We start from the raw sequence: 27,061 nt of genomic DNA on the forward strand, positions 1-27,061 counted from the left end.
TGTTTTTTTTTTTCGATTGAGCAATAGACTGCAATAAATATTATACATTTTTTTTTCGGTTTCTAATTAAGATGGAAAAAAATTTAATAAATATCTAAATACAAATATTCAGAACCTTAAACACCAGCATATTCCTATTTCTTTGAGATTTTCCAACACATGTCTTTTTTTATTTTTAAGTAAAAAATACTTGTTTGACCTTGCGTCTAAAAATTTCAAGCTGAAGACCATGCGCCCATGGATTCGCAGAGGCTAGTTGGTATATAAAGGTAAATCTAGTGCTTCAAACAAATGCGATAGCCCCTTTTTAAAGCATTTCCCGGTATATCTCAAAGAATTATATCGAATTCATTTTATATAGTCTTCGAATTAGCGTTTAAGATCCTTAAACGCGATGTTATAATTGTGATTTTGTATTTTCATTATTATAAAAATCAGCCAATCTCTGTGCTTCACGCCATCCAGCTTCAACTGCTCCATGGACTGTTGAATAGTAATGATCACTTGAAGCTTCACCAGCAAATAGAACAACTGGTATCTGATTGGAATCTTTTAATGGACTCGCCAAATCACTTGCCCAAGCCCCTAGCTTTTCTGTCAATATCGATCGAAATGAGTACGAACCACGAAAGTTTTCATTAATATACCAAGCTGAAGTCTTGAAATTAACAGGCGTAGGAATTTCCCAAGTGAGGAATTTCCTAAAAAGGTACATACAACCGCTAAGTACTTCATCTTCCGGCAAGGTCTCCATATGCCTTCCACTTTCTCCAATCACCCATCCACTTAGAATTCTAGGTTGGTAGCTAACAGCATAGAAGCCAAAAACATCTTCTAACCAGGCACGATTTGTTCCTCGTATCTCATCGAGGTCTTCTTCCCTCCATAGTAGAGCAAAACCAGTCCAGTCGTTTGGCCAGAATTGCTCGGGAAACTCTATGAAAATTTTGTTGACAGTTCCAAAACCAATACCTTCGATAGCACGAACTTTTTGCATTGGTAGCTTTGGATTGAAAAGTTTCGAGTGTTTTTCTTTCAGGACTCCCAATGAAACTGTCACTATAACGTGATCAGCTTCGATAACTTTATTATCTTCACATTTTATTTGAATATCTCCATCATTCCAACTTATTTGAGTGACCGGTGTTCCTAGTACCAACCGCTGATCTAGTACTCCATATTCAGTGCCAACTTCATCGGAACTCATTAATAACTGTAATAATTTCATATAACCTTTGTCTTTCCAGTTCAATAGTATATCACCTTCGCAATCCCAATACTCGAGGTATCCCTTCCCAGACACATCACTCAATGAATCGGAAGCTTCAACTGAATTTTCAAACTTTTGATAGTTTTCGAAGAATTCTTTTGCTATTTCAATATCAATATCCGAGTTTTCAGCTCGTTGTAGTTCCTCAAAGAAAAATCGTGAAATATAACTTCCCAATGATCCATTATATCCTATGAGATCTACTTTGCGAGTTACTAAACTATCATTAACAATGTCTTTTAATCGTTGACTTACTTTCACCGGTACAATGTCTTTGTTCGAACGAATGCATTCATAGTTTTCATAGACATCACCAGTGGATTCTAATAGATTGTGCTTGTTTGCAAGTTCGAACACAATGTTGTCTTTTTCGCCATGACACCATTGTGCTCCCAAGTCTATGACATTATCACCAAAGGGTATTGTATGTATTCGGCCACCGATACGATTTTCAGCTTCAACAACCATCACTTTTTGGAAGCCAAGTTCGAGGAGTTTTGTTGCAGCTGCAATGCCTGAAGGCCCAGCGCCAATTACAACGACTTTTGCAGTGTTCATGGCTGATAGTTGATGTTAGTTGAGAAAAAATCTGAAAAATAGGGAAAAAATTGGTTAATATTGAAATGAAGTGTTAATAGTTTTTGATAGGTTTAAAGGTTTAAAAATTACGAATTTATGATTTTGATTGATTGAAAATCTCAACCATTATGTTTCCAACCTAACTGAAGTTACTACTTCTATAAAGCCTTATAAAAGCTTCCAAGCTAGGATAAAATTGTGGCTTATCTTCTGTTTATTGAAACAATGTGAAAAGTCAACAGTGGAACTTATATAAAGGAAAACTACAATTCAATTTCGAAAAATCTCTGCATACGTGAACTACACAAAATAAAGGATTTCTGATAAACTCGTAAATGATAAATCGCAAATACTGACACTGTTCGTGAAAGTAATCGCAAAATTTTGTTACCTGAGTAAGCAAGCAAGTATAACCAAAGAGACAAGATCAGGTTTTGTGTATATTTTCAAGTCAACTGAATGCTTGCGTCTTATACCAGAAGTTTTTAGAGCTACCTTTCTTTTCCACGTTGGGCGCCATTTAAAGTAGTGGTGTTATAAAAAATGTATTGCAATAATCACGTATGTTTCTCTATGATTGAAGAGAATACTTTTGAAACAATTCACTGGATTTAATTTTTCTGAATAACCCCAATTTTTTCATAACCGTAAGGAACTGTCAAAATTCAAGCAATTTTTTTTTTTTTTTTTGTAAATCATAAAGATATCAAAATTAAAGAAGTTTACCCAGATTTAATGCTGGAAATTTAGTTAAATTTGTATTCACAATTGAACAATTGAGTGAATTCCATTCAATCTTATTAACTATGGTGAATATTTAAAAGTATTTAAAACCTTTGCATAAAATCCTAAAGATTTTCATTTCAGAATTATTTTATGTTGGCTTCACGTTGGGCGCCAGTTACCTACATTAATAATATAAAAGTATCCAAATTCTATTTCTGTGATATTTTTATGGCTCATAGGTAAGTTACGATTCAATGTTCCCAAAATCTGCACCAGTACCTAGTACTATGTCCTTAGAGCGAAAAGCTGGACTCGGAGAATAAGGAGACAATGGTTTTTTATGTTTTTTGCATATTCGAAGAAAATTAATTATTAATTGTTTACAACAGAAAGAATATCGACGTTTTGATTAGGTATGATTTGAGTTATGGTTTTTTGTTTTTTTTTTTTGTCAAAACATTTCGAACTGTCTTAATATTGTTGTCTATCAAAGAACCCCAAAACTTAATCCTTGAAGTATCGATAATGTATAAGAAAGCTACAGCGCAGCGGTTGATACTTTTTATACCCAGATTGCCATTTAAATGAGCAAACGTCTCCATATTTTTCCAGCCAACATTCTCCAAGACATTTTAAATCTTAAGCTGATGCACAAACAAACAATTATTATCCTTCGTCTTCAAAAGAGTGCACTCATTTCTTTTGAAAAAAAAATGGAAAAACAAAAAATCTTCAAAATTAAAAAACACATTAATTTGCCAGAGTAAAGCAGATAATATTCACTTGAAATATCTCATAAAAAAACATAAAAGCAAAGCTTTCTGTAACAAGGAAAAAAAGATGACGCTGATTAGTCAAACGAAAGAAACGAAAAAAAAAACAGAAATTTTAATTGAAGAGCAAAGGAGAAAAAATAAAATAACATTTCTACGAGGTCGAGGTCAAATAATTTCATTGCTTCATACAAAAGCTTTATATTTATGTATATCCACCCCACCCCACAATATCACCTAACTGTATAGAAGCAGTAAGGTGGAAATATGACTGAAAAAGAGCTACCGAAATGTAAATAACCTCAGTCGCATGTTTTATGAGTCTTCTATTGCCACCATCATCAACCTACCATACCACCCCCTAAAGGTAACAGTGATCCCTATTAAACCTTCCACCACCCCCTTTTGTATACCCTCGCCTTATAGCTCATTCAAAGTCATTTGCTTGTGAATAGAAAATCATAATTTACTGCTCGACTAAGCAAACAAATTTAAAAAGTTTACACTGCATATGCCGGCTTAATGTTTCCCTAGGTGACTATGCGACTTAATCTGAGATGTGAGCTGGGAGGTGTTTTCCTTTTTTTTTTAACTTTTTGGAACAATCTTCTTTAGAAAAGTGTCAAAATGGTTAAAGAAGGTGGTACTTTTTTTTTCTTAGTTTCCGGTGCAGTGGCCGTTAGAGCATCCTGTTAACGCCTACTTTATAACTATGAAAAGTTGTAGACATCATGACTTAAGAAAAAGTGTGCATACAAATGGGTTAAGAAGGAACCTGAAGTATTGTTTATGAAATATGTAGTGTGGTAATTGTATCAACTTCAAGTTGAAAAAGTTAAGTGGAATAGTCTGCAATTTTTTGTCAGTTGAATTTTTTAACATTATTTTTACATTTTAGTAGCTTTAATGTCTTGTACATTTATTTGTGTCTTAGAGATTGGTATAGTGGATTTTCAATTCTGGCAGCGATACAGGTAATATTGTTTATTGGCTTTATGTTAATAGACATCTGAACTTTATTACTTTTACAGCAAGATTTCTTTTGAACTGAAGAAAATTCACTAGGTTGTATAAATATTGAAAAATTTCAGTTTTTTTAAGAGTCAATATCCAAAGTTTAATAAAATTCAAACGAATTCGTCTTTTGAAGAACAAAATTTCCTACTAACTGGGCTATTTGTGTTTAAAAAAAATATTGAAAAAAAGATTCTCCTAAATTGATGATATTTAGGAAGAAATATTAAGCTAACACCGAAACGGTTTTAGATTAAAATTATGGGCAATGTTATCACATTAAAGGCCGTGAAATATCGTTTTTCTAAATTAAAAGTTCTTATAGGGACTAAAATCACCAAAGCCTGAAAAGTTCGGATAATTTTCAATATTTATATTTATTTCAGTTTTCGGATTAGAGTGTTGAGTCCGAAAGCTTAGGATGTTCATGAGACTACACCTTACTATAAACAACCCTTCCGAAAAGGGTAAGGTCTTTTCCTAAAAAAACGACAAGCTAACTGAACTATTTAGCGAGCTTTCTGAAGCAACAATAAAGGTTCAAATTCAATATTTCACCATCTTTAATTCTGGAGGCCGTGCATTTCTCCCGCCCCAAAAAATTATTTCGCTCGTATTTGGTCAATATTTTGATAAGGGCGCTTTTTTAAAACTGTTTCTGCAAAGTCAATGTCATAGAGGAGGTATATTTTCTCTATAGTCGACTGAAAGAGTACTTTTCAGAGAATAACTTTAAATTTATTGGTTTAAAAGCTTGTCAGAAGTTATATGAAATTGAGATTGTTTACCATTTAAAGACTTTTCCAATAATTATTATGTCTTCTAGTTTTTGAGAAAATTGAAAAATAAAAACAAAAAATATTTTGAAAAAAGAAAAATCTGATAAAATAATTTTTCAATTTTCTCAAAAACTAGAAGACATAGAAACATAGTTTTTACTGTTCGATAAGGAATTAATTGAGGTAGTTTTCTGGGTGAGTAATTTTTTTATTAAAATTCACAGTCTGGACAAAAATAGTATAAAATGAGTTTTTAAAAATTTGTTTTCGCCTATTTTTAACTTTGAAATCGATTATTTCAAAAACTATTTGTTATAATATAGTCTATTTAATAGACCGGAGCTCCAGAGCAAAAATAGAACAAATTCGTTCAAGAGTTTTTATTGCTGATTATAATTCCTTGGCATAAAAGAATACTCCAGCCAAAAGTGCTACTAAATCCATTGGTGCATTTCTGAGAAAACGGCAACACTGGTGATTTTACAAGAATTGTTTTTCAGGCCATTGAAAACAGTAAAAGAGTTGGTATTAAATGTTTTTCTATGCAATAGACCAAAGCTAAATGCTCTCCGTCCATCCATTCGATCCATATTTATAAAAATGCACATACACAAAATTGCACACAAGGCCATAATAATGCAAATAAATTTTTTTGTTTGTCATATTTAGTTTATATTAAATCAATCCCTCGAAGTATGTTTACTTTAAAAGTCTAAAAGTTTCCAATTAATACTATTTTATCGAGTTTTAAAAACTTGCTTTTAGCTAAAAAAGTCAAAAATTTAGAAAAAGTGCTAATTTTTGAATAGGTACATTTAAGTTGTTTCTTGACAAAAAAAATTGCATATTAACAAAGGATTTTACCTCTACTTTATTTCATTAGTACAAAGTTTGGACGTACCGGCTACATACACCAAATGCCCCTCGATTTAGTAAAAAAAATAAAATCGTCAATTTTTTAACTTCTTTTTCTTTGATTTTAGGTTAGAATTTTAGTCAAAAATAATTTTTAAAATTTTTAACCATCTTATCTTGATAGAAAATTTAATTTTCTATGAAAAGTGTCCTTGAACCATCTCAAAGTTATGCTTGGTTTTCGAATTAAATCAAAAAAAAACTGAAAACCGACCAGTGTTGCCGTTTTCTCAGAAATGCACCAATGGATTTAGTAGCACTTTTGGCTGGAGTATTCTTTTATGCCAAGGAATTATAATCAGCAATAAAAACTCTTGAACGAATTTGTTCTATTTTTGCTCTGGAGCTCCGGTCTATTAAATAGACTAATATATTGATTTAAAAATTAGAATTAAATGTTCAATTTTGCCTTTCGGAAATAGTATCATTTATTACTGTAAGTGTTGCTGTTGTTTTTTAATAATTTCTTTTATTTTGGTAATTTTTTTTAGAAAACAGCCTCCCACCTAAACGGGGGGAGATAGACCCCCCTACCAAAGAAAAAAAATTGTTTGTATTGAGCTCCTCTACAAAAACCCGTTATCAAATCCTGGCGCCCAAGTTATTCTACTACGTGCCGAAACAACATTTTTGTTCTATACCTAAAAGTTCGAATTTCTGTATCTGGATTGAAATCGAAAAATTTTTTTTCTAAGCCAATTTTAAACTGATTTTCATAAAAAATACCTCGTTTGATTTGGAAATAAATATTATTTTAGAATATATTTTTAAAATTCTAGGTGGTTTGACCGAGTTACATGTTTTTTACATTGTTGAAAAGGTATATTTTTCTCCTATTAGAAACTGTCAAAATTTTTTTTCAATGGATGAAGGTAAAAAAAACCGTTTTTTGCCCCTAACTCTAGATTTTGGGGGTGTTAGAGACTTTTTAAATACCGTTTCGTAATAAGTGCGACTAGCTCTACAAAACGTGATAGGTCTCCGCTCTTGGATGTGAATCCTAAAACGAATATGAAAAGCTGAGTTTACGGTCATCAGCGAAACAATTAAGTGGATTAGAAGCTTCAAAAAACAAATCATTGATAAAAATATAAAATAGAGTCGAAAACAAAACCAGCTTTTGTATAATGGGTTTCTGACTTAGGTATATTCAATAATTTGAAGGGCAGAGAAGAGAATGATCGATACCGAATGCTAGCATCGATAAGAAAATCTTTCTTTCGTGAAAACAATATTAACCTATTAATACGAAAGCCCTACGGACTGGCTATAAGAGTCCTTCTGCTCTTCGAGGTATCTCTAAAGCGAAAAATAAATCAGCGTTGATGTCTGAAGATAGACTGAGTATGAAGTTTCCTTCGGAGTAAGTAGTTGGCCAAAGCTTTTACATTGTTGTTTATTGTTGGGACTCAAATATTTTTGCTAATGATAACGAATGAGTTTTCCCTGAAAGGCTGTAATTTCCTAAATATTATGTAAAATTATCGAATTTTCGTGGTGATGCCATGATATCAATGATCCTTCCAATTAAAATGATGTGAAAATTCATGTTAGCTAAAGGTATCCCGACAAACAATTTTGGTTCTATAAAGCTTTACAGATGCAATTGTTGCTTCTGTAAAGCATTATAGAAGCAAAATTGTTAGAAAGGATGGTATGCCTTTTTTGAGCTTTCATTGACAACAGATAACTATGTTACTTGGAGATGTGAAGGGCTTAGGGATAATGCTTTAAAATATGGAAAAATTTCAAATCTTAAACTGGACTCTATTTGAATGGGATTTTTATAGGTCTCTTATAAGTATTTTGGTCAAAAGTAAAGTTTTATTAATGAGAGAAACGAAAACCGAGTATAAAATAATACATGAAAACAGAGTGTATGGGAAGAACGAATGAAGAATGATTAACTGCCTACTTTTAATTTTAAATTACTAATGGCCCTTAACTTGGTCAGGTAAAATCTTAATCAAAGTTAATTTAATACGAATAAATTTATTTCGAAATGGTTAGAAAAAAACCACATTTATATCAAGGTAACTATCATAAGTGTAGACGTATAACTTATATGTAAGATTTTATATTCTTAGTAAGTTAACAAAAGCTTTTAGCTAGAATTAACATTAAATTACTTATTCACATGATATTTAATATCATTTTTAATAACCGATTAATGTCACTCACTCTCGATAATTATAAAAGATAGATACGGTTGTATATTAATATGAATTATACACGACAGCGAAATATAATTTGTGCTAACGGGATTATTTACATTAATTTTGTAAAAAAAAAAATGTATTACACATTTGGAATTACATATGTTTCGATCGACTTGTGTTTACAACATTTTTTGAGTGAAATGGATGTACATTGTACATGTAACAGTACCCGGATTGCAAAATCACCACCAAGTACCTACAAAAACATTTAAAAATTTCAAGCGCGAAAAAGAAAATTCAATTTTAAAGCAAAACAAAACAAAAAATTTAGAATGAAAAAAAAAAATAAATCCTAGCCACATTATAAGCACGAGCAGTCTTTTCATTACATCATAGTACTGTCAACAAAATACAAAATTTCGTCTTCCTTTTCCTCAACTATTTCTTCCGCCGACACGTGCTTTTAGCTCATTCGAAAAAATGTAGATTTGTAGATAGGTACCTTGAAAAACTATTACACAAAAGATAGTTAGAACAACTTGAAACTATTTACGTGTACAGAGAGTCGGGTAAATGAAAGTATTGTCACTTTTTCACTGCTTTTCAAAACCACTCAACACTCTTTCCTGCCAAACAACCCCTTAGGCCCACTTTCATTTGATTATTCCCTAAAAGCATGCCCTTCATGGTTTTCAATTTAATTTATTTTTTCTTACATATATGTAATAATTGCATGTACATATTTTTAAGCAAGACCGACAACAAACAAGGAAGCAAAGTCTGTTGAAAAGAAAAACACTTACCCCCTTTTTGTCTATTGTTTATAAAAATAGAATCTATTGTAATTCCTCAGGCTAAGCAACTGCGGCGGCCTCTTACTTGCATCATTTGTTTAAACAAATAAAAATCTGCAAATTTTATAGTTTTTTCCTAGGTGTGTACAAAAAAAAAAAACACCACATAAAAAAAAGATTTTTGGCAATGAATCAGGATTTTTGAGATACGGAGCGCCAACGCACGCGAACTGCGAGCCACCTAAAACTAAACTAACTCCTAAATGAAAAATAAACTCCGAAAGCCGAGAGGAGGTACAAACAAAATACACAGAGATTGGATGACAATATTGGATGAGGGTGCGCGCTTTACACAGCGGCATGGCATTGGCATAAGTTTCCCTCTCGATAGTGGTGGACCGCTAAATCGATGGAAAACTATATTTGCTATAATATTTTAAACTATTGGAAAAGACAACAAAGGGGGTTGTGTTTGATTATGCAAATGAACTATTATGAGTGTATGTATCTTTTTGCGAAAGTGCATGGGATGAAGGAAATGCAAAAAAATAAATAAACAAACAACGATTGAATAGTTCGGGCGCACCCTTTAAGAAACTGATGCTGCAAAGTTCCTTCAACCCTCCACCCAAGACTGTTTTATGGTGCAGTAAGTAGTATTTTAAACAAACAGATAAGCACACACATACAGTTCTGTAAGGTTATAGGGTAAATAACGTTTTATTGGCGCTTAATGATTTTTGCCGCTGAATTAACTTAGAACTGATAAACCCTTCAAACGAAGGAGAATAATGCTAAAAAGGGTATTTATGAGCTAATAAATATTCAGATCCTTTTAAATATCAAAGGATCTAGTATAAAGATAACTTTTAAAACATTCGTACACTGTGGTGTATACGTACTTTTTTTTACATTATACAAAAGTATTCATACCCAAACTGATTTTTATTTTAAAATCCTATTTATCCTACTTATTTTTATACTGAGTTATTTCGGTGGTGCGATCAAATCAAAATATTTAACAGTTTTTTTTTCACCCAAAAATACCGGTCAATGTTCCAGTCGTTTGTTTTCAGTATTTTTGTTTACTTTCGAAGCTTTGTTTTTATGGTTTTGTCTTTGTGTACATTTTACATGTCAATAATACTTTTTTACTTCTCATGTTCAAAACTGTTATTTCTTCAGTAAATTAAAGACCTTTTAAATCGGGATAAACGTCTTCCTTCTACAGTATCGGTCACAATTTTAATTTATAAGCAAAATTAAGTGTGTCTGTGTGTTTCTTATTATTTTTTTTTTCAATTTCTGTTCTGCGCCCATACGGCACGTAGCACATCTAAAAAAAACAACCCTTTTTAATAGCCACCCTCTTTATAATGTGTCTGGCTAAAATGTGAAAAGCAAGAAAGACTACTGTCATGCTCTAGGAAACATATGATGTATGATGCCATAATTCAGGCGCAGAATCTGGTTTTCGGAAAATCTATTCCGAAAATTATGAAAGTGAAAGTTTCTCTTTTATTCATATTTCGGTACTTTGGGTTGCCATTTTTTCTTTTAGACAATATAAGTGGTAATGGTTCTTAGACTGCAAGAGAAGTATAATGAACATTTAGACTGCATGACTCACACGATTCGGTTTGTTTATGAAAAACTCAAAAAAATTTTAAAGAATTCAAAATAACTGGTCAGTGATAATATTTCTTTTATTTTTTCAACTTACAAAAAAATATCACTCATACGCCACAGTGACCCACTTCACTCAGATATGATCTATCATGATTTCTTTTGATCTTTACAATGGGAAATCAAATGGATACAGGTTTAAAAAAGGTTTAATTGAAGATTGTTTATTGATTTGACTAAGATTTGAGATAGATTATATTTTTTAGTAAGTCTTATTGTGAGTTTCACGTAAAATTTTTCAACCGAAATATTTTATTTCAACAAAAATTAAAAAAACTCGTGCGAAACTTTAAGATAATTTAAATTAGCCTTTGGCTTATTTATTAAAATAAAGATATATTGCACAATAAAAGAGATATCTGAATGATTTGAACAGTTTTTGTAAGAAGAAAAACAGTTCTTATAGACACCTTTACAAATTATGTTGAAATATATTACCACTCATTAAAGCATATCCTCAAAAACCGTCAAAATAACGTTTTTTTTCAGCTCTTTTCGAAGGGATTGATATGTAATTCCCTTTAAACTGGTTTGGTGTCAAACAAAAAAGCTGTAAATAAACTCATATTTCACCTCAAATAAAAGTTCAGAATACAGAGTATTTTTTCACTTTGAAAATTTTTTCGCTCGGAACAACGGGGAAAAGTTTAAATCAATCTTACGGTAGGAAATTTGTCCATGCGAAGGGACAATAAAGCTGGTTTCGATCTTTTACATTTTATTATTTTCAAAAATCTTGCAGTTTAATGAAATACTTGTTGACAAATTTTAAAGAACATTTTTTAGGAAAATTCGGAAGTAATACAAAATTAAGTATTTGGAAAATACTAAACTTTCTAATCTCCGATTTAGATGAGAAATAACATTTTTTTTGACAATATTTTTGGCAATTCATTTATATGACATTTAGGTCTATTGTGAGGTTCACATGAATTCCAAGCGAAATGTTGTTTGTGGTGAAAAAATTTCCTTGGCTTAGATTGAATTTTGCAGGCAAACAAGAAAAATGAAAATTTCAGTCGAGTAAAATTTTAAATAGCTTTTAAAAATAACAGAGTGAGCAAAAAAATGGGGTGAAACATTTCCATAATAGTTTTCTGAGAATGCTTCCTTTTTTTCAAGTGCGAACAAAAATTACATGAGAAGTTTCCCTCGAAATTTATTGGTATAGGCTCTTATTGGCCAGAATCAAGTGTCACCTAACTTTTTAATACATCTGACAAATCAAAGCTTCTAAAAATTCAAAACAAAAGTTCAGTTGATCTGCACTAATCCCGGGCATTTTCAAGTAGGTAGTTTTATTTTAAATTTTTCATCGAAATAAGAGTAATGACAGAAAACTTTTGTTTAAAGTCGCTATCACGTTAAAGGGACAAAAGGTGACAAGCTTAAAATGTTTCAGTGGTGACCGCTTAGCCAGAAAAAGTACACATTTGTTGAAGTTCAACTATTGAGCTCAAATGGCCAAATTGAAATAGTTGATTCCAGGAAAGATTGCCTTCCTCACTTCGTCTGAAAAATGGCTACCAAAACTTTACAGTCGTCAATAAAATGCTTATTCCAATTTTATAATAATTTTTCCACAATCTTGCAATCTTTCGATGCAAGAACCTCAAGACCAAAACTTTCTGAGGCTCTGATGAAAATCCATCGTGTTTAAATTTCTAAATTAAGGAATGACAATAATAACTTATACCTGCATCATTGCTCACAGGTATCATTTCACCTAAACGGGTCTATAATATGACGACAAAAAATACTCGAATTTATATTTTTGTGTATATTTTATTTGTTTACATATATATTTTACTTTATTAAATATTTATTATTTACCACAGTTTATCATTAAAAACTATTTCACGGAATATGCAGTCTTGCTTAGCAATACTAACCATCGCTTTTTTCGATTTCATTGCATCTTGAACTTTTTCTCTAACTTCATTAGCTTTAACATCGTTTCTTATATAAAATAATCGTATAATATGGTCTTCACTTAACGAAGGACAACTACCCAATAAAGTATGCAAATCCAATACCAAAAGTTCAATATCACAAACAAGCAAATTGGCTAAAGTTGAAATAAGATCAATTGGTGATTCGGACATTGATAGATTTGGAGCTATTTTCTCGAAGAACAACTTAAAGCGACGTGCTTCTTGGTTGATTTTCTTTGTAACAGCTTCAACTTCTTGACGGGGTTTGGAGAGACGTTTCGATAGTAGAGCTTTGATATACCGCTTGGCAACCAAATTCTGGGCTTCATTTATCACCAACTCAAAATTAACCGGGCGGAGATGATTGTAATCTTGGAAATAATCATCCAGAGTAGCACAAATGGTATCAACGGAAACAGTACTCTGTAACCATTTTACAGTGAACAAGTCATTGAAATGGACTTCCATGTCAAGGAAAGCTTCTTCAAGAAGATAACCCACTGCATGACTGCGAATATTTCTGAATGTTTGTAGAAGTTTCTCAAAATCTTCGTAATGTTCAGTGCGGGATTTGGGCCAATAAAGTTGTTTCATTTGCTGAGCCAATTCGATCATTTGCTGTGAATTATTCACAATTGTAATAATGTAGTGTGTAAAATACTGCACTTGATCTCGATTGCGGAAGTGATGTTCTTTCAATTCAATTACTCCTTGCAAATAACTCTGTCCGAATATCTCCACTTGTTGAATGCTCAGAACAAGAGCTTTGAACGTCAGCTCAACATGAATTGTGTTGGTAACTTGCAAATGTTGATCAATCATTTGGAATATGATCACTGGAGCTGAACTTTGATAATATTGTTCATCTTGATCAGGTGGACAATTGGACATCCATTCTTGTTTTTCTGTTTCACAAGCTTTGCTCATCCAATCTTGGTAGTTTTTGCGCATATTGTTGAGATATTCTCCTTCCAGGGATTTCAAATGCTCCGGACGTAATAATGGACCAATTAAAGAGTGAACATCAACCTTTAGGTCTGGATGGGACATCAACTCAACTCCAGGATAGGTATTCATTACCCAAGAAAGTAAGGAAACATATTCATTGCCTTCCAAGCCACCTTTAGCAATGCCATCGAGCTGAATAAAAAAAATAAATTTAAATGAGTCGGTCTTAAACAAGCAAAAGACAAATAACTACAACAGCAAAGCATCTTACAAATAAGCTCAAACGATGTTCAACAAATAATTCATACCTGGTTCAAGAATCAGATGGTTATCTATATGATTTTCCATTGAAGTAATTTCTGAAAAAGGCTTTTTTCATACGATTTTTTTGGACTATTCACAAAGACACAAAATATGAACCATAGACCAATAGGGATAAGCTTTAAGGGTTAATACTTCTTATTTAGGAACTAACAGATTGTTAGACTATTACAATAATAAAGAACATTGCTCTGAACTAAGCTTTTATGTACTCAAAGAAAGTTTAAGGCAAATAGATGTCACGAGAGAAAATTAGAAAATTTGTACACTTCCCATCTGAAGAAATTTCAAAAGCCTACAACGACAAACTATCTATAGAAATTGGAAGAACTTATCAAGCAGACGAGGAATTGTCGGGTACCCATTTTTGGTGCAGAGGAAGAGATACTAGAATTTACAGAACCCTGACTGAGAAATTGTGTTTTGAATCCGAATGTTCTCAGATAACCACCCAAAAAAAAGAGAGCCTTAGGATAAAAAAAATCAATACTTGATATAGAAGGAAATAAGTGGAAAAAAAGACGATGGAAAACATTTGCAGAGATTATTTCAACCAGCGGCTTAAGTAACAGTAAAATTCTACGTTCTACGGACAAGTTGTTCGCTTTCAAGAACTCAACGTTTTATTATCTAGAATTTTAACCACCAGACCAAAATGATTTTAAGATAACCAATATGTTAAGAAGGATGCAACAGCTTACTTGTAACTACATATTAATATGGTCAAAGGAGAAAAGCCATCTCTTTGCTCAGCTATAGAAGGATTAGACTAATGACTTGTGTCAATTACATTATCAAAATCTATCATTGATGAAGATGAGTACCTCACAATGCGATAGATTTCGAAAAATAACACATTTCAAACCTACTTATGCATTTTTTAATTGAAAAGACCTGTTTGACTTTGGTATTCCCACCGAATCAATCGAGACTAGTGGAAGAGTGATTCGCATTCATGTAATTGCTTCCGCATTGTTCTTGAAAAGTAAGTGCAACCAGACCAACGTTTCCGATACTATCTTCTTAGAATAAAATAACATCGGGAAACCTTGCAGCGTCACTCAGAGAGAACCAAGCAAATACGTAGTTAATATTTTCCAAAATGATTTTTGTTCTGTAGCTTACCAAAAAAACCCCAAAGTTAAAACTTCTGTCGTAGCTTAGGAAACTAGCACTATAGTGGAGTAACTAAAGCTCAAAAATTGGCAATATTAGGGAACCCGGCCGAACAGCTTAGATTTTGATGATCTTTTTTTTCAAACGTCGGTAATTAAAAATACTTTAAAGTCTATAGATTAAAAATTGCCGGTGTTGCCGTTTTGATTTTTTAAATTTAATTGAAGATTTTTGTGAACAAAAACAAATTTTTTTCAAATATTTTTCTTAAATTTCATAAATTAATTGATGCCAAAAGATTGTCTAGAAAATAGCTCAAGCAATAGATGCAATTTTCTTATTAATTGACTTCAAACACAAAAAAAAAAATTTGAACACAACGGCAACACCTACAATATTCAAATATACATTTTTTTAAAGCTAGAAGCTTAGTCATATATGTAAAATTAAAATTAAGTTAATTGAATGAACGGCTTTTGAAAGAATGGTAATTGAACTCAGATTTTTGAAAAAAAAATTATTGAAAAAATTTTAACATGTCGTTTTTTAAACTTGGTCGTAATATAAAATGCATTTATTTTCAAATTTTTTTGGCCGCATTTATTATGATTTCAAATTATAAAAGGAAATGTCAATATGTATTACGGTTTATGAAAAAAATTAAAAAGTATTTCATTTTCAAAGAACTTTTTTTAATAAAAGTTTTGAAAAAAAATGTAACTTATTTTTTTTTTAAGTTCAACATCTAAACATAAAATTATTTTTTATTCATTTAATAACCCTTACTGTTGAAAGTTAAATAGCAAAAATTTAAAGTTCCTATTTACCACAGTCTTTGAGAAAATTAATTATTTCAATGTAAAAATTCAGTTTTAATAAAAAAAACCATTGAAATTGAAGTAATTTTTCATTTTTTTTTTTTCAAAAGTGTGATATATTTTACCTTTTTTGCTTCGAAATTCAACTGATAATATTTATGGCCAAAAATTTTTTGTAAATAAATTCATATTTTATTAGAAAAAGTTTGGGAAAAAGTCATTTTAAATTTTTCTAATAACATTTTTTTTTTTAATTCTGAGTTTGAGGACCATTTTTTCAAAAAGTCTTGATTAAATTTAGTGGATTTAAATTTAAGAGATAAGAATGAGCCTCTGGCTTTTTAAAAATGTATATTAAAATCTTGTAGGTGTTGCTGTTGTTTTCAAAATATTTTTTTTGTGTTTGAGGTCAGAATGTTAGAAAATTGCATTTATCGCTTAAACGATGGAAGATTGTCCCTTACTGCCTTTTATATATTTTCCTTAAATTACCTAGAGAATCTTTTGCTATCATTTGTTTTATGAAATTTATGCAAAAAAAATGGTTTTGTTAAAAAAAAATTAATTTTAATTTTAAAAAACAATACGGCAACACCGGCAATTTTTAATCTATAGACTTTAAAGTATTTTTAATTACCTACGTTTGAAAAAAAAATCGTCAAAATCAGAGCTGTTCGGCCGGGTTCCCTAATAATTTGCTTTAGTTACTCTACTACTAAGCCAGCAGACTTTTAATTCTTAGCTAGGGAAAAAAGAAAATTATCAACCTCAGAACTAACTTATATTAAATTAATATTTTCAGAAACCCATAGAAAAAGTTGACGTCACAAAGAGGCAACAAATGTTCGTGATGTATACGAACCATCTTTATAGGCCGTAAAACTCTCATCGTGTGACAACCACACATTGCAGAGAATTAAAGTTGCTAGACTATTGCATTTGATATCAGAACGCATACATCTGTAAAATTGCGTACAAACATTTATGTTTTGCCTCCTTTCCCAAAATTTGATATGGGCACTTACTATGACCGAGCATGAACCAAACAGCAAAATAGTATTTTAAAGGATTTTTCATAGTTATTGGGATGTAAATTGAACTAAATTAAAAACGAAAAATGCTGTCCATTATTTGAACTATTGAAACAAAACTGGGTGCAGCTGCCCGAACTTTACCCATAAAACAATTCAATTTTCAACTTTAAAAAAGAGAAAGTTAGTAAATTATGAAGTTAAAATCTACTAATTTAGCAACAAAAAACCGCACGAAAATCTACTTTTGGACAGCAATATATATGTAGGTCGAATTTCAAATCCTGGGGTCGAATTACGGCATACGTTCGTTAACGTATGGTTGCTATGTGTCCCTATCTTTTTCTACTAAATAAATAGAGACACAAATAGTAAAAACGTTAACGAATGATCGTAATCGTATGCTGTAATTCGACCCCTGATTTTTCACAAAATTTGGAAATTCAAACTGAAAACTTTAATAGACGATTTAGTCAAAAGAATCATCTTTTGAAGGGATATGAATCTTTTAGTTCATTGAAAATATACCAAGTTCAATAGCTTTTTACCCTTTTGAGACCCAGAGGGTTTTAATTAATGAAAACAACTATCATTGGTGATACCGGGGGTACCATGAGTACAAGGATTTTCTGGTAATTGTTTAGACAACTATTAAAAGCATTAAGACGTGAGGAGGATGTCACATACTCTACAAAAGGGTAACATTTTTTGTATTCTAAACCAAGCAATGTAGTGTAACCAGGTCAGATAGGCTGCTAGAAAATCGCCTAGAGTGAAGTCAGAGATGTGAACTGCCTTAGCTGAAAATTTGATGCCTAAGGTAATTAAGCAATAGAGACATAATACTCGACACCATTAAAAGTGATATAATCAGAAAAGAAGATGCCCCAGTGAACAATAATTTATGTATTGTAATAATTCAATGATAAATGGTAATACTTACATAATCAGACAATCCTTGATGATAAAGCTTCACATACTCATTGAAAATATTATAATGTGGTGGAAAGCATGGAATACACAACGATTTAACCACACGCAAATCTTCCAAAATAATTTGCCGAGTTATCTCCAAATCTCTAACCAACCATAGCTTATTATCAGCACGTTCTTCAACCTTGGAGCCTTCGATTCGAGTGACTACGGCTTCACGCAAAACATTCATGGCCATTTGACGCCAATTTTTGGGTCTGCCTGGTGGCAGGAAACCAGTTACCTTTTGTTGTTGCAATGCAAATTGATCGCTCTTCTCTTCGCGCTCAATTATCCGCAATGCAGTCACAATGACAACTGGTTCCTTGCGCACCGTGTTCAGCGTTCGGTTCATAATCAATCGAATCTTTTTCTCCAGCGCTTGCGAGACTGTTTCGACTTTTTCAAAATGTCTCTTCAAAGTGATTTTGTCACTTGCATGTTGTTTAGATTGCTTATGCAATTCATACAACAAATCATCTCGAGAATTCTCCAAATCCGAAAGACATTGATGTGCATTAAGGAGTTTATCCTCGTCAATGAGTTGCATTGTCTTGGCAACACTTGATTGCACATTGAATATGTGTTTTAGGTTTTCCATTGCAGTTGCATATTGAGAATGTTTTGTATTCTCTTCGCGAACAACTTCCAAAGCATCGTAAATTTCTGGAACCCCAGCCAACAAACCATCGACTTCTTTGACTATGACAACAACATCTTTGACATTTTCCAAACATGTCACTAATTGTTTTAGACCAACACGAACTCCATCGAGTTGGTTTTGCATTCCGGTCTTGAGTAATGCCTCGACAGAGGCTTTTTTACGCCCAACTCGATGACGATATTGATCGACTTTCTCCAGTTGACCTGGACGTTGGAGCATGTTTTTAACATCTTTTAAGGCTGCTTGGCGAGCTTCTTGCTCAAGTTGTGCCAAATCCATGGGAGTTTAGTTGTTTTTTTTTTTACTTGAAATTTAATTAAAAATTAAATTTTTTGTAAGGGCGACATAAAAATAATAAAATGATAAAAGGGGTGTAAATAGGCGAATGACATTTCACATATGAATTTTTGTTGGTTGGGTTTACATTTGTCAGTTAAATTTGAAATGACATTTCATAAATGGGAGAGTTCGGGAATGTATATTTTTAGTTTTCTTAAAAAATTATTTTTAGCGTTTTCCATTGAAACCTAAAACAAAAATCAATTTTTAAGAATTATAAAGTTGTATGTTAAATGGAAAAGCCTAGAGATACATAACCCCATAATTTTCAACCAGCGCTACCCAACCAACGCACCCTATGGGAGGCCCCAAATCAAAAACAAAAAAGAAAAAACTCTTCGGGCAGAAACTGTGCAAATCAAATTTCGCACCTGACCGCGACATTGTCACGAGTCACGACTACAAAAACCTGTTGGCTTGGGAGCATGGTATAAAAAGACAAGGTATGATCCATAAACAAAAAATACCAAGACTGGAAACTCGGCGGTCAACTGACGTTTGCCTACAAGCTGCGAGGTGTGGTGAATGTCGTGAACCTATCGTTGTGTTCGTGTCAAATGTGTGGTGAATGTCGTGAATCTATAAATGTGTGCGTGTTAACGTCATTTACCAACGTGGTGGCTTTCACATATATTCACAGACAGCACTGTACACAAAAGGGTTTCGGGGGAAAGACGTACGAAAGTTTCCAGTCTTGGTATTTTTTGTTTATGGTATGATCATTAGAGCCGCCATCTTACAAAATGGGGTAATAAGGTTTTGACGTTTGGCATTTGGCAAAGTCAAAGCAACAACAATTTCCAAGACAAATTTGTTTACAACAACAATTTCAATGAGCTGGGCTGTCAAAACCTTAAGTAGCCATAAGTTTTGACAGTTCTCGATACTGAGTTTTTACTAATGATCATACCTTCTCTTTTTATACCATGGCTTGGGAGGGCCTTATTCTGGAGTCATAGAAACAAAGTTTTTATTCTTCGATAAGGAAAGGAATCCATTGAGGCAGTTTTCTGTATGAGTAAAATTTTTATTAAAATTCACAGTCTGAACAAAATTAGTAGGTATGCAATGAGTTTTTTTTTTAGTTTTTTTTTTGTGCCTATTTTTAACTTTTAAATCGATATTTCAAAAACAAAGGGAGGGTTGCAATATATCGATTTAAAAATTAGAATTAAATGTACAAATTTGCTTTTCGGAAATAGTATCAGTTATTAATGATGTAAGTGTTGCCGTTGTTTTTTTTAAATTTTTTTTTTTAATTAATTTTTTTAGAAAAGTGTCCCTCCCGCCTAATGGGAGGAGACAGATCTCCTCCCATAGTAAAAAATGATTGTATTTGATTTCTCTACAAAAAAAAATGCGTATCAAATCCTGGCGCCCAAGTTATCCTACTATGTGCCAAAATAACATTTTTTTCGGTGAATTTCTGTATCTGGTTTGATATCGTAAATTTTTTTTTCTAAGCCAATTTTGAACTGATTTTTATAAGAAATACGTCGTTTGATTAAGATAAATAAATATTATTTTAGAATACATTTTTAAAAAAGCATGTTGTTTTGTTTTGTTTTTTTTTTTTTTTTTTTTTTTTTTTTTTTTTTGATGTACCTTTGCAGGGACGGGTTAGAATATTCCTGCAGCGCCTCCCCGCTTGTCGTAAAAGGCGACTAAAGGAGCAAATTTATCTAGGTCACAAACACCAAGGTGAACCTAGCGACACTTAACACCTGTAAACTTTCCCAAAAGTGTGCATGCCAGTCCCTGGGTTGGCACGACTGGAGATCACCGGTGCTGTTAAAGAGAGATCAAATACAAAACTGGAGTATGCACGCGTCGAAAAAACAACAACAACAACAACGTTTCGCAAGATTTTGTGAACTGAAGCATTATGGAAGTACTCGTCCAAAGAAATGACACTACCCCGCCAGGCACTACCATTACTAATGGTACTGATCCTGGACCGAGTAGCAATGCTCGGGTCAGAGCTAGACGGATTCCGGGGGCTAGCAAAGTAATGCCACAGATTATACAAAATCTGAGAGTTGCGAGTTGGAACGTTGGGAGTATGACAGGTCGAAGCTTCGAGCTGGAAGAGATGATGATAAGAAGGCGAGTAGACATCTTGTGTGTCCAAGAAACGAAATGGCGTGACACGGGAAATAGGGCCCGCTTCTTGGATACAAGGACAAAAAATTACAAGATGTTCTACTATGGAACGGAAAAGGGTAAGAACGGAATCGGAATCATCCTTACAAAAGACCTCTTAGGCAGCATATTGTCCATTTCGAAATTCAGTGACCGTTTGATGTCCCTTAAATTGGTGATTAAAGGAAAGTTGTGGAATATTGTCACTGCATATGCTCCCCAAATTGGATGTGAGCAGGTGGAAAAAGATGCATTTTGGCTAGATTTTCACAACCTACTTAAGGACATCCCAAAGGAAGAGTTTTTGTTCGTGGGCGGAGATTTAAATGGACATGTCGGGAAAACAAACGAAGACTATGAAGATTGCCATGGAGGCCTCGGATACGGCATCAGGAACTCTCCTGGTGAAGACATCCTGAGCTCGTGCAAAACATATGGTCTTATCGTACTTAATACCATGTTCATCAAACAAAGCCGACACCTGGTCACTTACAGCAGTGGTGGAAATGAGACTCAGATTGATTACCATTTGGTATCTAGTTTCATGAAACCTCGGGTCAAGGATTGTAAAGTGATACTGGGAGAAGCGATCGCCCACCAACACCGTCTCCTACTGACAGAATTTTTTATGGAGACAGTGAACGACAACAAAAAGACAAAGACTTTTGGGAAGATCAAATGGTATAATCTGGATAAGGAAAAAGGCGAAGCTTTTATTTCGAATATGCAAAACTATCTGTATAACAACACCAATATATTTCGAAATGAAGAGAGTACAGCACAAAGTATGTGGGACCTCCTACAGCGAACTTGCATAGAAAAAGCCAAAACACTGTTAGGGGTTTCAAAAGGACACAACCAACAAGGCAAAGAAACATGGTGGTGGAATGATGAAGCTAAAGCAGTTGTAAGTAAAAAGAAAATGGCTTTCAAAGCTTGGTCGAAGTGCCCCTCTAATAATACAGAGCAAAAGTCACGCCTCGAAGTGGAATACAGAAACTGCAAGAAAGAAGCGAAGAAGATATGTGCCCAAATTCAAGCCAAGAATACGGAAGACCTGTATCGGGAGCTAGATGAAATTTCTTCCCCGACTGCTGGTGCTATTCAAGAGCTACGACAAAACGTGAATAAGGGCGCAACCATCTTCAAAATAGCCGCTCAAAGAAGAAGAAATGCTCAGGAGATCTGTTCGCCAAAGTTTATTAACAATGCTCAAGGCCAACTACTTGTGGAAAACGAAGAAATCCTCCACAGGTGGCGACAGTATTGTGACGAACTTCTAAATGAACAATTTCCAAGGCTACACTTTCCAATAGCTTCACCTAACTTAAGCGAAGTATCCGATGTCACAGTCGAAGAAGTTAGTGAGGCTGTAAAATACTCCAAAAAGGGAAAAGCTGTTGGGCCAGACGAAATACCCTCAGAGTTTTGGAAAAAGATGGGAGACATCGGGTCTAGATGGCTCATGGTTCTTGTTTCCAAGCTTATACGAGGTGATCGAATGCCTAATCAATGGAGGGAAAGTTACCTTCTTCCAATATACAAAGGAAAGGGTGATACTCGAAGCTGTGATAGTTACCGTTCGATTAAGCTGATGTCACACACCATGAAGATCGTTGAGCGAATCTTGGGTAGCCGACTGCGAAAAATAATAAGGCTATCTGATGACCAGTGCGGGTTTGTTGCGGGTAAATCAACCACAGATGCAATCCGGAGTATCAGAATCATTATGGAAAAACATCGAGATTCCTTGGAGGATTTGCATGTGGTATTGGCTGATTTTGAAAAAGCATTCGATCGACAACCACGAGATCTGATATGGGTGGCCCTCAGACAACGAGGAGTTCCGGAAACCTATGTGCGGATAATTATGGACATGTATGATGGAGCAGTTACTAAAGTAAGATGTGCAGCTGGAGTCACCGAAGAATTCGAAATCACAGTAGGTGTACACCAGGGAAGCGTCTTGAGACCTCTGCTCTTTATTACCGTTCTTGATTACCTGCTTCAAGGCAAAGTGACGGACCCAAAAGTGCATCAGTTATTCTTTGCTGACGATGGAGCCATCATAAGTGAAGACCCGATATCCCTGCAACGAGCACTTGATGTATGGGTGGATGTTCTAGAAGGTAGTGGGTACCGCATAAGCGCGAAAAAGACAGAATACCTATGCTGCCCATTTTCTGATCCACACAGGCCTATTCCTGACATTTATTTGAATGGTGTAGTGCTTCCCAAGTGTGAAAAGTTTAAATATCTGGGGTCTATGATAAATAACGAAGGTACTTGTGATGACGATATCAATCATCGCGTAAGCGTAGGGTGGATGAAGTGGCGGGAAAATTCTGCTATCTTCTGTGATCGAAAAATGCCCCCTAAGCTGAAAGGAAGGCTCTACACCGCAGTTGTGCGTCCAGCACTCACATACGGTTCACAATGTTGGACAATGTACAAAAAGTATGAGAGTAAGTTAACGGCAGCTGAGATGAAGATGCTTCGCATGACAGCAGGAGTAACAAAGCTTGATAGAATTAGAAGTACGAAGATCCGAGGAAGCCTTCATGTTAAAAATACCATCTCCCAAAAAATTGAACACGACCGACTCAGTTGGTATTGCCATGTTCAAAGGAGAGATCCTGAGAACCCCGTCAAAAAAGCAATATCATATAACGTTCCAACACGAAATAAAAAGAAAGGTAGGCCTAAAAACTCCTGGTACAAGCAAATGCAAAAACACCAGCATTCAGTTGGCCTCAGAAACGGAACAATACAAAACCGGGAGGCTTGCCGCCGATTTCTGAGGTCAACCCGGCGAACCCCACAGGCGGATCACTAGTGTGAAGCAGTAACGTGGGAAGGTTATGATCCCCTCGACATCGAGATCATAACAGCGCACATAGGGGTATTTAGTCAATTTAGGCGGACAAAACACGAAATTTTAAAATGATCCAAATGTAAAAAATCAACATCCTACTAAAAATAGATAACTTGCTTAGCATTTTCTTATAGTTTTAAAATTGATTATCACTTCAGGTGACTAACAGCAGCGGTCTAGAGTTCAAAGTTTTCAGCCCAAAGATAAAATTAATTTTTTTTTGTAATTTAGCGACTGTGTTTAAGTAAGTACTTTTTTTTAAGTGGATGTAGAAAAAAGTTTTTATGAAATATTGATAAGGAGATACGAAACTGTCTACTAGATGTTGAATCTAAATGTTGTATTACTTTATAAATAAAAAAGTGATATGTTGAATCTTTATATAAATTAATCGTAAAAAAAGTAAATTTCTGTGTTGGTAAGGAGATAAGTTATACAATTTCACATTATTGCGTGATAAAATTTAATGTTTTCTAAAGGTTAAACTCTTATCTAATTGAATCTGTAAAAAATAAGTGCAACTAAGTGCAACTTCGACACATTTGCCCTTCTTAAAGGTTTTAGGTTTTGAAAAATGGTTACCTTGTATTCAGCATCAATATTTTAAGTTTTTTTTGAAGATTCAACTTCTTGAATTGCAGAACCTGAATCCTTATGAATTTTCCTAAATTTTAAGACCTTTATCTTGGCGATACCATTAATAAAACTCAATTTATAAGCGTTTTAACAAACCATTGGGATCCATTCTTGACACTTTTTTGTTTGATCAAAAAGTGGTTTAGGAAGAAAAATGTTTTCATTGAAATCAACACTTAAAACACTTTATTCCAGTACTAAATACAAGTTTTTACCTTGTTGATGAAGATAAATCGGAAAAATAATTTTGTCCGCGTAAAATTGGCAAATACCCCTATGTGCAGCGCCGAGAAAAAAAGGAAGAAGAAGAAGATGTTGTTTTGATGTAGAAGTTGGGTAAATGACGAAAGAACATTGTCAGCTTATAAATTCTAGGTGGTTTAAGCATTGTTGTTTTATACATTGTTGAAAAGGTCTAAGTGTCTTCTATTCAAAACTGTAAAGAAAGGAAATGGGTACAAATTTGACGAAGCTAGATTTTTTTCAATGGACGAAGGTCCACAAAACCGTTTTCCGCCCCTAACTCCAGAGTTTCGTAATCAGTGCAACTAGCTCTACAAAACGTGATAGTTCTCCGCCCGCTTATATTTTGAGTGTAACACAGTGTAATCATTTTACAAAATAGGGCACCTGTAGAGGGGATACCGCAATTTTTGAAAGCAGGATTAAAGACGTAAAGAAGATTCAGGCTAGGGAATGAAGTGACAGAAAGATGGAATTGGGAGCGAGAAGAGGGAGGGGTGAAGAGTGGATAAAGGAACTAGATAAAGCGAGAAGGAATAAGGCGACAGAGATGTAAGAAGAGAAGGGAGGGTAAGAAGGACAACTTGTAACCATAGGGGGAACCAATACAAGATAATACAAAACAAGTAAGACGAGTTTGGAACAAGCAATGTTATTTAAAAAAAAAATTATATTTTCAAATTCCATATGAGCTTAGGATAGAATTCAAATCTTATGTTTGTTATTAAAAAAAAACTTATGACCAACATTTTATGTAATGTCACAGTTTTAAGTTAAAAAAAGTAGTACTTTTGTTTCACAAGAATATCACAACTTCAAAAAAAAGTCTCCAATCCGAGACTCTCAATTATATGGACCTTGATGCATCATCAAATTTGTCTCCAATATAGTCTTGTATGTAATTTTCAAAAATATTTTTCAATTCCGTCGATAACATATCAAATGATCTTCGAATTTTCTTCGTATCGAAATTGAAACATTTTCCTTCTGCCATTAAATCCAGGGCAAATGTCGAAGTAGTTGCATATAGAATCGATTCGACATCATTTTGTTCTTCCACATGATTTAGCCAATAATTCAGTACATTAGCTACTTCTTCAAAAAACTTTTCATTAATAACTACATCATCTGAAAAAGAAAAATAAATAAATCATACTCGAATAATAAGTTTGTGAGTTTAATCTTACCTTCCCAAATTTCAAAAAACGAAGTAACAATTTTCCATGCCATATGATTACGCAAATCGTTAAAACCATGTACTAACTTCTCCGAGTATTTAAATAGTCTAAATGCCTCTGTCAGTCTTGCACTATCCAAAACCTCAGCCATAAAAAGATCTTCGAATTTAATATACCAGTCAACTTCTAAGGCAGTCTTACATTTAGGACACTTTATTAGGATTTCATTGTTTTCTTCAATCACCAGCCACCAGCGAAGGTCTTGAGTTTGTGGCGGTGAAAAAACTTTATTACAATTGGGAGCACTACAACGGTATTGGTGAAACTTCATCTAAAAAGACATTTAAGAGAAAAAGAGTTAGAAAATTATTCAAGACTAACATGATAAGGAACATACAAACTCATTATCGTTGTTTCCTATCTGGCAATGTTTGCAATCACATTCAAATTGATAAATACTTTTGAGTTCTTCTTGACGATTGTGCCTGGAATTATTCCTGCAGTCAAGGACATACGAGTTAAAAACTTCGTCTCCTTTTTTGAGATCATTTCGAGCCTTTGCAATTAATCGACTTCCATCAAAGTTCAACCTCAATGATGGCTCACATGAATGGTTGCACAAACTTAGGTATGGATACATTCCAGCAAAATTAGCATCGATTTCACGAAATCTATGCAAGAGACGTTTCCTCAGATGTTGTGGTTGTTTCCAAACATCGGCAAGTGTCAAGAATTCATAAGGTTTGTCGATAAAGGTCACTGCAACACCTGACTGACCATTGGCAACCATTTGGACAGCATGACGGAATATTAATGCTGAAATTAGATTCTTCCAATCTAATTGACTGCAGGGGCTGTTTTCGTACAGCTCTGGAAAGTTTGTACGAGTCACCAAGTAATTTGCTGCTAGAATTCCACCTAGAGCTAATACACGACTAGTTTTCGGGCAAATCATGTGCAGATTGTTATATGACGAAAGTATTTCTGGATAACCTTTTTTACCAGATTTGGTGATTGTTTCAATTTTGTCCCATATTTCCTCCGGACTTTTGATGTTTATAAGTTCACTGAGAATCTCAGGCAATCCTCGGATTAGTGTATGCATAGCCAAATGGGTAATACCAAGAGATTCAATTAAATTACATTTAT

At 33.6% G+C, this 27,061-nt stretch overlaps 3 protein-coding genes across 4 annotated transcripts; all 3 read right to left on the bottom strand.

Annotated features, from left to right (window-relative positions):
* LOC129918951 (spermine oxidase-like) lies at nt 1–25,610 on the bottom strand. 2 transcript variants are annotated; one of them, XM_055999730.1, is made up of 2 exons: nt 25,592–25,610; nt 1–1,859 (listed from the first exon to the last, which is right to left on the bottom strand). In XM_055999730.1, the coding sequence occupies exon 2, from the start codon at nt 1,826–1,828 to the stop codon at nt 398–400; it is 1,431 nt and encodes a 476-aa protein (XP_055855705.1). In that variant the 5' UTR covers nt 1,829–1,859; nt 25,592–25,610; the 3' UTR covers nt 1–397. The 2 variants fall into 2 exon arrangements, with proteins under 2 accessions (XP_055855705.1, XP_055855699.1); XM_055999724.1 differs by lacking the exon at nt 25,592–25,610 and adding an exon at nt 9,019–9,134.
* LOC129918941 (exocyst complex component 3) lies at nt 12,486–18,856 on the bottom strand. Its single transcript, XM_055999713.1, has 2 exons — nt 17,807–18,856; nt 12,486–13,769 (listed from the first exon to the last, which is right to left on the bottom strand). The coding sequence occupies exons 1-2, from the start codon at nt 18,776–18,778 to the stop codon at nt 12,525–12,527; spliced, it is 2,217 nt and encodes a 738-aa protein (XP_055855688.1). The 5' UTR covers nt 18,779–18,856; the 3' UTR covers nt 12,486–12,524.
* On the bottom strand, nt 25,582–27,017 carry LOC129911987 (uncharacterized). Its single transcript, XM_055990070.1, has 3 exons — nt 26,310–27,017; nt 25,922–26,243; nt 25,582–25,862 (listed from the first exon to the last, which is right to left on the bottom strand). Exons 1-3 carry the CDS (start codon nt 27,015–27,017, stop codon nt 25,582–25,584), a joined length of 1,311 nt encoding a protein of 436 aa, XP_055846045.1.
* Between the last annotated feature and the right edge of the window lie 44 nt (nt 27,018–27,061).

Source organism: Episyrphus balteatus, chromosome 1 (assembly GCF_945859705.1).
Source record: "Episyrphus balteatus chromosome 1, idEpiBalt1.1, whole genome shotgun sequence".
NCBI classification, from domain to species: Eukaryota; Metazoa; Arthropoda; class Insecta; order Diptera; family Syrphidae; genus Episyrphus; species Episyrphus balteatus.

Excerpts from the sequence above, each read along its gene's own strand:
- LOC129918951 (XM_055999730.1), bottom strand. The coding sequence starts at position 1,828 with ATGAACACTGCAAAAGTCGTTGTAATTGGCGCTGGGCCTTCAGGCATT.
- LOC129918941 (XM_055999713.1), bottom strand. The coding sequence starts at position 18,778 with ATGGATTTGGCACAACTTGAGCAAGAAGCTCGCCAAGCAGCCTTAAAA. Across the intron at positions 13,770-17,806 it reads ATCAAGGATTGTCTGATTAT|CTCGATGGCATTGCTAAAGG; the intron begins GTAAGTATTACC and ends TTTTTTATTCAG.
- LOC129911987 (XM_055990070.1), bottom strand. The coding sequence starts at position 27,017 with ATGCATACACTAATCCGAGGATTGCCTGAGATTCTCAGTGAACTTATA. Across the intron at positions 26,244-26,309 it reads GAAACAACGATAATGAGTTT|ATGAAGTTTCACCAATACCG; the intron begins GTATGTTCCTTA and ends ATGTCTTTTTAG. Across the intron at positions 25,863-25,921 it reads GTTTTTTGAAATTTGGGAAG|ATGATGTAGTTATTAATGAA; the intron begins GTAAGATTAAAC and ends TTTCTTTTTCAG.